Source organism: Stegodyphus dumicola, chromosome 8, assembly GCF_044657685.1.
Source record: "Stegodyphus dumicola isolate Sdum_Otavi_A_Nest chromosome 8, ASM4465768v1".
Classification (NCBI taxonomy): domain Eukaryota; kingdom Metazoa; phylum Arthropoda; class Arachnida; order Araneae; family Eresidae; genus Stegodyphus; species Stegodyphus dumicola.
In genome coordinates, this window is record NC_140775.1 from 49,070,481 (window position 1) to 49,083,486 (window position 13,006).

Sequence of the window (13,006 nt, forward strand, 5' to 3'; positions counted from 1 at the left end):
TTCACTATACAGCAGGGTTACGTTCCGAAACTATACAGCAGCGTAAAATTTTACCTGACAGCTGTCACTGTCAGGTAAATTTGGCACTTATTACTCATGACATTTCCATGCATTTTGCTATCCCTGAGTGTTTTGGAATGCCTTGAGTGAAAATGTCCCACGGAACAAAAAATTTCGAAAACCTCTGCCTTATACTCTCACTAAGAGGCTTAGTGGTAGAGAATAGACGTAGGAGAACGTTGCCGTATCCCAGGCAAATTCCAGCCCCATTCAAAATTAGGAAGGATATTCTCCATTTTCGCAAGTGCAAAATCGGTAGTAGTGCGCCTTGTGTAACGAATGCATCGAGTTGCAAGTATTCGGGCATTTCAAATTGCAACATCGTATCTCGAAACTAACAAATATCTAGAGGAGTCAAAAATAACAAATTTCTAAATATTGCTTAAATTGATGATTTGTTATAGAACCTTCTAGAAATGAACGGTAGAATATTGGGTATTTTCATTAGGATTAAGTACTGTTGTCATCGATAACAAATGAATTATATGTTTGTATATATACATCAAACTTCTTAATAAAATTCTTATACGAGGGTGAATATGAAAATGTCCGCCTGAAAACTTCAGTAGAGTAGCAAATTCGATTGTTTATGAAAATAACACTTTGAATAAAGTGATAAAATGCGAAGAAAAAAATTATTGTTTTGTCAAAAAATTGATTGCAGCTATACGTACTGTAAAATCTCGATACTGATTGGTAGTTTAGTAAGACTCCCTCTCTAATCAAACCGAAAGTTCGTTAGTGAGGCATTATCAAAGATAAGGAGAATGTATTTATATCTACGGAAGGAAAACTACAAACATTCTTTCTTCTCTGCATCATGTTTTCGATTCTTGGTAGTAAGTGAAATTTTTACTTCTCCTTTCGCTTGCATTCTTCTTGATATTTTGAAGGAGATAAGATCAGTCTCAACTTCATGCATTGTTAATTCTTTTTTGAAAGAAAGACAGGTTAAAATCTGACCCTGAATACCTTGCTGATTTCTGATATTCATCCACACGTGCATTCTCTTCGTTTTCCTTCAGTACTCCTAAAAATAAATAAGTAGCATAAACTAAATCTCTGTACCTCGTCTATTCGTTGGCAGTAGTTTATGGAGTGTGATTTATAATATCCCCTTCATTATTTATTTGTCATCTCTGAATTCAGAAATTATACTTATCCTGAAAATGATCAGTTAATTTAATTTCTCAGATTATTATTATTATTTCCCTTTTTTCAAATGGCCGGACTCTTATTTCACAAGCATTTATAGGGAATTACCGAACCCATCGGTTATTTAGCCATTTCATCACCAAAAGCATAGCTGAGGTTGCGCAGATTAATATTCTTTGAATGTGCATTTTTGAAATTCATTCATTCGACTCTTAAGGCAATCATTTCGCTCTTTTCTGGAAATTAAAAGGGGAAATAATGTGGACACGGAATAAGATAGGACTTGGAAATGGAATATCCAGGACAGGGAGGTACAAATAGACTCTTTCTTATCTCCATGCACCAAGATCTGTTTATAAAGATAGTACTATAATAAAACTCACTTATGCTTTCTGAAAAGGAATATACTCGTTTCAGAAGAGCATAGTAGTTACAACGATCAATTAGTACCTTTATATCTCTTCTTTGAGGTAAACTTCCAGTCATAACCATAGTACAATATTCTTGTCACTGAAAAAGTATTCTACAATTTTTCATTGTTTAATTCTTTTTTAAAAAATTCATAGGCTTCTATGAATATTCAAATGCTTTTATGATTTATTTCATAGGTTTTTATGACTTATTCTCCAAATTTAAAGTATGCAAATTAATAAGAAACTTCGATTTTACACATATACCACAGGAATTAGCAATGTGATATGTAGAAACAAATAATATTGAAGACAAAAACCACTTGTAATATTAGCTGACTTATTTATACATACTTCTAATATCGTATTAATTCTTCCTTTGTATCTATTTTCATAAACGATATAGACCGCTTAATTTTTTCCTCTAATTTTCAAACAATCAAATTATACGAGGAAGTTTGGCAATCTTTTCACTATTACTCACTAGCAGCTTTGCTGTCAGCCTTCGTCTGGCTTTTAAATGTACCGGGAAAACGGCTGAAGAGAACACCAAACCTTAAATTTAAAAACTGCGTAGAATTTTACTCCGCAGAACAACTTCATAAAAAAAAGTTATTACGTATAACAAAATTACAATGAAATAAGCAATATCCCTTAATACAAATAATAACTATCCTAATAAATGAATTAACCAACTTCCCTTTGCAAAATCTTAGAACTCAAATGGTATAAAGGAGGTTAAGAACTATGTTTCCTAAAAAAATCACTCAAAACTTTTCAATATCTTAAAGACAGTGATATGAGCAATAAATAACATAAAAGAATACCCAAAAAAAATTCTGAAGTATAATTAATGATATTTTATCTTATGTTTTCAAGAGAAAAAAATTACAATGAAATAAGCTATATCCCTTAATACAAATATTAACTATCCTAATAAAAAATTAACCAATTTTCCGTTGTAGAAAAAAATCATGCAAAACTTTTCAATATCTTACAAATAGTGAAATAAGCAAAAAATAATATGAAAGAAACTCAAAAAACAAAAAATTCCGCGCAGAAATTTTACTCCGTAGAACAACTTTATCAAAAAAATGTATTATATATATATATAAATGACAATGAAATATGCCAATCTCTTAAAAAAAAACAGTGACATAAGAAATACGATAAAAAATTGTTGCCAAACCCATATTTCTAAAAGAATGAAACTATTCAAAATGATGCGATTTCATCAAAAAACAATCAACAACAATAAGAAAGGAAAACTGTTGCCAAAATCACATTTTTAAAAATGTGAGATGTGAGAAGTGTACTCGGAAGCTTCATTTAAAAATTTTTAAAAAATACAAAATATTATCATTAATCTAAAATTCTTTTTGTAAAAGCAGTCGCAAGGGTGAAAGTTTAACGTGTCCAAAAACCAAAGAAAAATAAAATGCACACTTTTAAAAATAAACTTTTTTAGAAAAAATCCAGTTGAAAAGGTGTTAAGTTCCCTTTGTTAAATAAATTCGTATTTAATCGATTTATTTTAAGTTCGTAAAATAGCTAAGTGCCTAAAATGGAGTGTGTAGAGTAAAATCTCGCTTTCCTATTTCATGCTCATTATGTCTCAAAATGACTCGATTTCGTCACAAAACATAAAATTAAAAAAAAAAATGCTAATTCGAATTTGGAAAAAATCGCTTCGAGGTGCACTGGCTCTTATCTAGATGCACCTATGTACCAAATTTCGTAGCCGTGGGTCTATTAGCCAAAGAATGTCTATGTATATTCTTTGTATTAGCTTACGCGCAGCGCGAACGAAAGACACACACACAGACAGACTCTTTCTTTTATTATATGTAGAGAAGATGGAGATGATATTAACTTTCTCCTTCACAAATCCATTTTTGGCAAAAATGGGGAAGTTTTTCTTTTATGTTGGTAGTTGTACATGCATGTGTAAAAACAAATGAGGAATTCGTAAAATTGAAATAATGTGTAATTTTCGTCCTGAATTTATGTGATACATTGATGGTCTTTTAGACGCTTATTCTCTTTAAAACTTTTTTTCTTTTTTTCCCCATGTCAGTAGTTGTAAATGCAGAACGCAGTTGTAAACCAAAATGTGAACCATGAAATATGCAGCGAAGAGTTCAGAAAATTCAAATAATATATAATTTTGTTATGAATTTATGTAATGGATTTACAGTTTTTTAGACTCAAAAAACTTTATAAAAAATTAAAATTATCTTTTTAAAAATTATCTTTGACGTCAACTATCTAACTCTAAAGTAAGCAGAATACAAATCAAATTAAATACTGTCAAGATTACACAGCCGTTTTTTCGCTGACTTCAGTGCTCCTTAGCAAGCAGTGATAATATGACTCATTTTACCTCTGGATAAGCAGGATTACTTTTAGCTTACTCACATCTTAAGAAAGTACTTAGCTTGCATCTTAACAAAGTACTCAGCGTACCTTTTTGCTATTTAATGAAGAAAATATGTATGTATAATACAGGTATAAAAAAACGTTAAATTAAATAGTAATTTTGATTTAAATTAGCGGTAGTGAATACGGTTTCAGGATTTGATTGTTTTTTTATACATAAATTTCATTAAAGATGTGTAGTGTAATGTTAACTTAGTTACGTACGACTACTTGTTTGTGGCATCGCTTCGTTTCTGGTAAACACACTTTACTCCCGAAATGTTAACGTAAATGCGCGAAACTGTTAGTGCAAATTGCAGAATTTCCGCGAATATTCGCTATTTACATCGCTATCGCCCCATAAATTTCGCTTTCCATTTTCCCTGAAGAACTTTTACTATAGCATCTTCTAAATCAGAATCTTAAATGAGTTTGGAGAGGAAAGAAGAAATTGTAGAATTGTGTTTTGCATTCAAACTGGTACCGAAATTGCTAATTTAGAAATAGTAAATGAAAATAAATCCTAAGATAATAACTTTAGAAATTTTTGAAGAGTATTGTAAATTTGATAAGCAAGGCATATGCATTATTAAATAACTCTATAATGCAAATTTTCGGTGAGAAACAGTTCAGTCCAGTTTTGTGTCAGGAAATTTAATTCCACGCAACAATTCACAAATATGGCTGTTCAATGCTCAGGATTTTCATCTTACGTTCTGTTATACATATTGTTATGAAATGTCCAGCTGCGGTAAGATAACTTCCTTGCAAAGTGGGTTTAGGGTTACCAGAAAGTTGCAAAGAAAGGCAGGGTTGCCAGATTTGGCGTGAAATCGCCCATTTGCAGACAAAATTAGGGATATGCCATAGATAGAGCGAGAACATTCTAGAACGAATTCTTATCGGTTTATCCCAGAATGTTCTCGAAGGCAGGTCAAAAGCTATATAAATCCTGCTGTACGCGGAGTAACAGCGTTTCAAGAGTGTATCGTGAGTTTTATCGTGAAGAATATCTTGAGATTTAGTGTTTTCTCGTGTAGCTGACTTCACCGTTATAGCCTGACAGCCGAAGGCTGTGTTACTGATTGTTTCAGGGTGTTTATCGTAGTTTTTCCACGATTGTAAACGTTTCTTCGGAACTCTCCTGTGAAATACTAGCGAATAAATTGTGTTTTGATTCTACGTCAAGTGTTGTCGTCAATCACTCCAAATCCACGAACACGTAGAACAGTGTTTCCCGACCTTTTTTGTGCTATGCCCCACCTAATCCTCTCTAAAATTATTAAGCTCCCGCTAGTATATACAAAATTTTCAATATTTAAAAATTGAAATGTTCGCAAAAGAAACTTGAATGATAGCTTTTAGGAAGAAATGACTACGAAATTTTGTGAGCAAATACAGTAAGTAAACTTTCAAAACATGGAAAACTGAAATTCAAGAACAAACTCATTTTAGTGAAATATTTTTTTAATATTATTTTAAGTATTAGTAATTTGTATTATTTAAATTTAGCGAGTTCCTTGCGCTTGATATTTGCTGCAAAGAGATTTTATGTCAGGTTCCAATTTAGATAACTTGAGTCTCAAGTCTCCTGGTTTCATTATATCCAACAGATTTTTTTTTAGAAGCAAATCATTTATAGCACTAAATCCGCATTCAGCAATATATGAAGATGGAAACAGTAACAATAGTTCTCTTGCAAATTTTGTGGTATTTGGATATCGGATTCTGGTTTCCTCACAAAGCTATGTCATCGCTCCTTTTATATTAAATAAAGATTTAATTGACTCCTCATTTTGCATTTCTGCGAGTTCTTCCTTTTACTGCATATTTGAAATATCAGCCAAATACACTACCATTGGCTGCATCATCCAAGTTGAGAAATCAATTTTGTTTCAGTAACAAAATCTTTTAAATCAGCCGATAATTTTTTCAGATGATCGACAATAACAAGTATAGCAGTAGTCATGTCACATTTTTAGAGCCAACGAAACTTTTCAAAATTTTTGTGGTAAATAGTATATGCCTGACATAATTCAACAAAGATAATGAAACCGAATATCTTCGCTTTTGCATCGATATAAGTTTTATTTGCTCCTTGAAGTTGTTTATTTAATATATTTAATTTTTCAAAGATATCGGCTAAATAACTCACAAATGGCTTGTTATCATCCGTTAACGGATTTTTCATTTCAGGTTTGTCACTTAAAAAATAACTAAGAGTATCAAATAGCTCAGTAAATCTTTCCAAGCAGTTCCCTTTCGACAGCCTTCTTACTTCAGTGTGAAGTATAAGTCTCATATAGTCTTCATTTTGTTCTTCATAAAATAACTTGAAAAGACATTTACATTTGGCCCTAGCTTTTATAGCATTGATACACTTAACCAGGTTTTTATAAATAACACAATGCACAAGATCCATTTCTGAATTCTCATCTTTTGTCAATTTTAAGCAACTTTTTTTCAAATTCCGTGATTTATTTTATTTTTCAACCATCATATTAGGAGTACCATCTGTAGTATAAGATGTATTATATTTTTTATATCTAAGTAATTTTTTAGCTTACTGTAAATATCTTTGGAGGTAGTGGTGCTTTCTAATGATTTACAGAAGAACATTTCTTCAGCAAAATCCCCTTTATGAATATATCTTACATAAGTAACAAGTACTGCCTCACTGTCTCTCAAAGTTGGTTCATCCATTTGCATCGAAAATTTTCTTGTTTTCAGCTTTTGAACAAGTTGTATTTCAATATCCTCACTCATTTCATCTTTCTTCTGCAAACAGTATTGTTACTTAGTGGCACAGCTTTAACGTCTTTGCAATCCTTTTCTAGAACAGTTTTAAATGCTGATATTGATGGTTTGATTAAGTTCTCCCCTATAGTACGGCTTTTCCCAGATTAAGCGATGAGTAATGAAATTTGGTAAATAGCCTCAAGAGCACGATTAAGAGTTGCATTATGAGCAGTAATTAGAGACTTTAAGGAAAATTTTTGAAAAAAAGAGTAATATTAAAGTGTGAAAATAATTCAAATCTGAATTAATATCAGCATTATGTTTCGCCTTCAAATGTGCTTCAAGACGACCTAGTTTCATTCCTTCGTTAGTCAGGCATTACTGGCATAAAAGGCAAAAGGTGACCATTTAATCGACCGGGTACGAAACCAAATTTTAAATATACCTCCGAATACTGACGAACGGTTTTCTTGCTTGCACCCCTCATTTCACTAAGGGCTGAAAGAAATAAATATAAATATAAAGAAAGCTGAAAGCAGCTGCTGTTTCCACTCAAGAAAAAAATAATATATCGATTGCCATTTCTACAGTAAAAAATAGAATTCATTCATTGGCTGAAATGTGCGAAAAACGTCTGGAAAGCATAATGTGTCAGTTATTTAAATGCCCTTTAAAAGCATTTAAATGTCCATGTCTACAGCGAAAATTCTTCATAAAATATTTAAAATGCACCGCAATTGAAAAACTTTTTACGTATGCATCACTTACATTTTTTTTATTTTGGGGAATAAAAAATGAAATTTCGAAAATTTTTGACTTCTTGAAGCATACATAGAAGTTTGAACTTCCTTTGTCCCCTTAAACTCTGGACAGTCCATTTTCGAATTGCCCCCTTAACAGTCGCATTGCCCCCTTGTGGGGCGTGGGCCCCACGTTGGGAAACACTGACGTAGAACGTAACAATATTAAATAATACAAAGGGAAATCCGTTTACTACCAGTGCCTTTATCCTCCAAATGCAAAATAATTTATCAAAGAAAGAAAAAAAATGATGATATATTCAGTCAAATACGACACAGCATACGAGAGTTATCTGCCTAAAAGGGTAAAATGCCTTGGTGGAGCACATTTTAAGGAAAACTAGCTTGTATTCATTTTAAATATGAGAAGGGGATAAGAAAAATATCCATGCATTTAGCCCATTTCCCAATTCAAACCTGGGTCACACTACCAGTGTTTAGACGTTTTATCCAATCTATTACTCGTGGTTATAGAATTATAGGAAAAGAAGGAAATGTGAATTTGAAAATGAAGTTTTGTTACTTTAGAGGGTATTAGAATTTTCCAAAAAATCATATTCATACAAATGTAATATTGTGAGTATTTTGGTGCTTACAATATTATTTGGTGAAGCCGTGAATAAGTTAAATAACTTAATAAACTTTATGCTTCTAAACTAGCAATACCTGAAATAAACTCATAAAGGCCAGTTAATTAAACATTTGCGTGATCGTAATTAAATGGGAGTAATTTTCGTTGTGTTCTATCCATTCCGGAACCGAGCTAAGTAAGGATCGGACACAAAGATAAAGGTAATTCACAAATAAAAACATAACATAAATTTCAAATTAATACCATGTTTATCAAGTCTTTTCATGTCAAAAGGAATTTCACATTATTACTTCTCAAAAGATTATCTATTATACTATCATATTTAATTTAATTAAAATTTTGGTACCAAATTATAAATATGACATACTTAGTTACTATTTCAATACAGCTATTAAGGTAACTGAAGAAGGAAATAGGTACATTTTCTCTTTTGCTTTAAACATTAACACCTGGACGAATAATTATTCCATAAAAATTTACATTATTAAATATGAGGAGCTTTCAGCCTAAATTTACGTAACTTACAAGAATAAGGGAAATAGGCGAAAATTCCAAATAATTCCTAATAAATAAAGTCTGCCCAGCATACAACTTTTCTAAATTATTGTTCATACTAATTTTAATAACCGTATGCCAATCAGGGAGATAAAAAAATAAAGGAAGACTTAACTGGTTGAAAACTTTCCCATTTTTTTAATACCCCACTGGAGATTCGTAGTTAGGCCACGTCGTAAATTCAATCCGGAGGGCTACACAAATCCTTGTGTCATGATGAGGTCGAAAAAATCACGGAGAAAAACACAATATCAGGATGCAACTGGCGGCTACCTCGTCATAGCTAGCTAGCTGGTGAAAACTGTCCTGGGTTCGTTGGAGCTTATGCTGACTCATATCTATTCCAACCGCAATGGAAAAAATTCAGACCTCGTTAGAATGGGAATCCAACTATTTGTTCCAACTTTTATCGCAAAATTAAAAGTTTTGTTCAAAATTCAAATTTTCATACATAAATCTTGTCTTTGGTTTTGCTATATAATCTGCTTACAGCACTAAATGTTATCATAGTTTATGTTCAAGAAAAATAATTCTCTTAAAAAAGACCGCTGTGAGTATTTTTTTTCCTTTAAGATTTTGACATAAAACTATTAAGAATCGAAATTGGTTAAATCAAATATGAAAAATGACGCTGATTGTAATGAGGAAACGTAGTAAATGTAACTGACATACTATAATTATATCTCACTTCTGGCTTTCTCAGATGAGACTTTTTAAAAATTGTTCCATTTCAGTCTCTGTCTATGGGTCAAAGAAGGAGAATTCCTATTTCAGCTTTTCGATCAGTATCAAGGCTACATCCAAAAAAATGTGATCGAAGTTCTCGTGACTGTGAAATATGTATGAAAGGATATCACAATGACACTCCTTAAACTTCGCTTTCAGACAATGCTTCGATACAGTACTAATATGTGACACAATAGTGATATCTAATATTGTAAACGTGGTTTTATTTTCATTTGATTACAATCCAGTATTGTTGTTATCTTGAGGCACAGCCACGTCGATCTATATATAATCACGGTTTCTATACAATAGTTTTTCAATCAGAATTTCTGTTTCTCACAAGAGAGAACACAGTTGTACACAGCTACTGTAGTCTCACAGTTGAGAACTCTACAACTGAAGAAACGAAAATTGAGGGCTAGTATTAAATATAATTTAAAAATATATTGCTGCTTCGAAGATTCATGAATATCGCAAATAATGCTCCAAGCAGTATTTTAAATAAAATAAATTCATTATTTTACTGGCTGATTTTTAAAAAGTGGTGTGGAGAAGAATGTTGAGCTATATACGGTGAAAACGATTTTTTATGACCATCTACCAAATATAGTAACTATATGATCAGGTCTAAACTTCTGAAGCCCTATTTAGGAGGTCGAGAAAGTTGACTTAACATAAATGAATAAATAAATGGAAATAAAAAAGTATAACAATTAATAATTAAAATGAAAATAATATATAGAGAAATAAAATAATATATATTTAAATAAATAAATAGATAAATGAAAATAAATAATTTACTTAAATTAATGATATAAAACTAAACTAATAAACTAAAATACTTCAGTTCATCTAGTTTGGCACTCCAGCTGGAAAACTTTTACTTAAAAACTGTAAAACACCTGAGCCAGACTTCGGTAGTCTGCAGCTGAATTTAAGCTATATATCAGAGCTGACGAAGCTTCATGTCAGTAAGAGCAGCACGTTTGAATTCAGGTATGTTCGAGAGCCGCATCAAAGTTTTCTAAAAGCCACAAGTTCATATTTCCATTATTATAGAAGTAGTGGAGGAGGTTTAAATAGAAAGAAATCCCTGATAACTTTGTAAAAAGAGTCTAAACTAATTAATTACTTCTTTTTGGACACTGAATAGTTTTAGTTTACCATGTTTCATGCATACATTTTATATGCACGAGCCGCACAAATTGCCTGCGAGAGCCATATCAGGCTGGCGAGCCGCACTTTGGCCACCCTTGCTATATATGATATTCAAATAAAGGATACATTCTCTGTTTCCACTTGAAATAAGAAGTTTTTCTTAAACCGAAGTCCGCTTTTCCATCTTTTTTTCCTTTGTTTCACACATAATTTATTTCAAATTATTTAAAATACACAAATTTTATTTTTTGATTTCTGCTTCTAAAAAGATCAGCAAGAGAGTTTTCTATCTCATAGTAAGATAGTCAAGAAGCAGAACGGATGTAATGCGCATTCAATGCAGTCAGCTCGTTAGATACAAAATACACTTTTAAGTTTGATGAATTTTGATGATTTTTTGCGGGGTAGTAACTATTTGTTTAATCTCTCCCCCACCCCACCCCACCCCCAAAAAAATTCTTCCATGACACGAAGGAAAGCCTGAATGGAACGATTTTTAATGTTCTCACCGCGAACATTTAAGGAAAGAAAAGGGCCTAAAGTGGATGCATTTTTGTTGCTACATCCAAAACGTCTGAAAGCGAAAAGGCTGAAATAAGACATCATGATTTACATATGCATGCTCACACTTTTGTCCAAAAAGTACTTTGAAACTATCATTTTTGTATCATATCCTTAAAAGGAATATTAAAATAAAAATTAAATCTCCAATAAAATGCTCACTAGATGAATATACCATTAAAATTGTGAAAATTTTATGAACATCTAAAAATTTAAAATGCGTAGTTAATCGAAAACATACACTTTTTTTAATAAGAAACCGTAAAAGAGAAGGAGGATATTTAACTACAATTTTCATTTGCATATTTACGTTTAAAAAATAAATATCAAATAATGATATATTTGAAAGAATAACTGATAAACTTTGTGAAATGCTCAAATAATAGAAAGATGATTTTTAAGAAAAATATTATTGTCTAAAATTTGTAAAGACAAATTAAAAACTATGCTTAAAATTTTTATTTCTTATTCCTAAAAGACCTTATAGACCAACCGTTCATTATACGCATATAGTTCCAGTTACAAAAATAATTCAAATACGGAATATATTCATGTTACAATATTTATTAATTTCAAAAAATTAATTTTGTAAAAATTATGAAATCTTATTTTTTGTATGGCCCACTGGTTCTTATAATTATATTTAGTAAATATTTATACTCATTCCAAAAAATAAACACAAAATATTTGACTCTATGGAAAAAGTTCCCCAGTGGCTGAGCTCTAGTAAAGATAGCAAACTTTGCTTGCCTTTATTCATGTGTTCGGCACCGGTTAAATCTCCGAAATAAAAATTGTTCTGAGGGATGTTTTATTTTGTATCTATTAACAATAAAAATTCATAGTCATGCACAAGTCACATTTATTCAGTTTTAACTAAAATAATAGGAAGCGATGGATACATTAAAGATATATACAAGTGCGCAAGGGATAGTAAAAATAAAAGGAATGAAAGAATAGAACAAAAGGATTATAGAATACAGTTTTTGTCCATGGTTGACGCGCGCCTTGGCGTTGCTAAGGTTTATTTTTCAAATGCTTGATTACTTTACAACAATTCCACCTTTAATGTTGCATTTGGAAAAACGGTGGAAATCAGATTTAGCTCACTTCTTAATTTCATAAATTTTGGTTTTGGGCAATGGCTTGGTGAAAATATCTGCAATCATGGAATTTGTATTGCAGTATGTTATCTTGATTATTTTATTTTCTTCCACTTCTCTTAAAAAGAAATATTTAAAATTAATATGTTTTAGCCTGTCATTGATTTTTCCCTATTTGATAAGAGCTGTTGTGGACTTATTGTCCTCAAATACCTTAATGGGTTGTTTTCGGAATAGTCCGAAATCTTTAAAGAGGTCTAATATCCATTTGAGCTCTTGAGCAGAAGTAGCTGCAGAAATAAACTCGGATTCGGTATTTTGTGGAACAAAATATTGAGCTGTTTCCTAAGAAAAATAAATTTCGCACGTTTGATCATCTAGTGGTTAAATCAGATGCATAGTAAGCATCTGTATAACAGGAAAGTGTTGGTGGGCTATCAGAGTCAATTTTAATGTCCTTTGTAGAGTTTAGATATTGAATCACTCTTAAAACTTTTTTCCAGTTCTTCTGATTTAGAGATTCATTTTTCCTGCTTAATAGATTCACTCCTAGAGTAATATCCGGTCTGATTACAGTGGTTATGTGTAGTAAGGCTCCGATGGCTTGCTTGCACTTGGTATTATCCTCTGGTGAAGAGGCGTTTTCTTCCTTTGGATAAGAAGTATCCATTGGTGTGTAAGATGGCTTGTGGATATCTGAACAAAAAATCTTCAATTTTTCTATTTTTG

The 13,006-nt window shown here is 31.5% G+C and overlaps 1 protein-coding gene across 1 annotated transcript in view; it reads left to right on the top strand.

Annotated features, from left to right (window-relative positions):
* Window positions 1-830: 830 nt before the first annotated feature.
* The window catches only part of LOC118204025 (uncharacterized), a 74,025-nt gene continuing 61,849 nt past the window's right edge, over window positions 831-13,006 (top strand). The window contains exon 1 of the mRNA XM_085821829.1: window positions 831-899. Coding sequence (XP_085677955.1) covers window positions 881-899 — 19 coding nt within the window. The 5' untranslated portion in view covers window positions 831-880. The remainder of the gene's footprint in view (window positions 900-13,006) is intronic.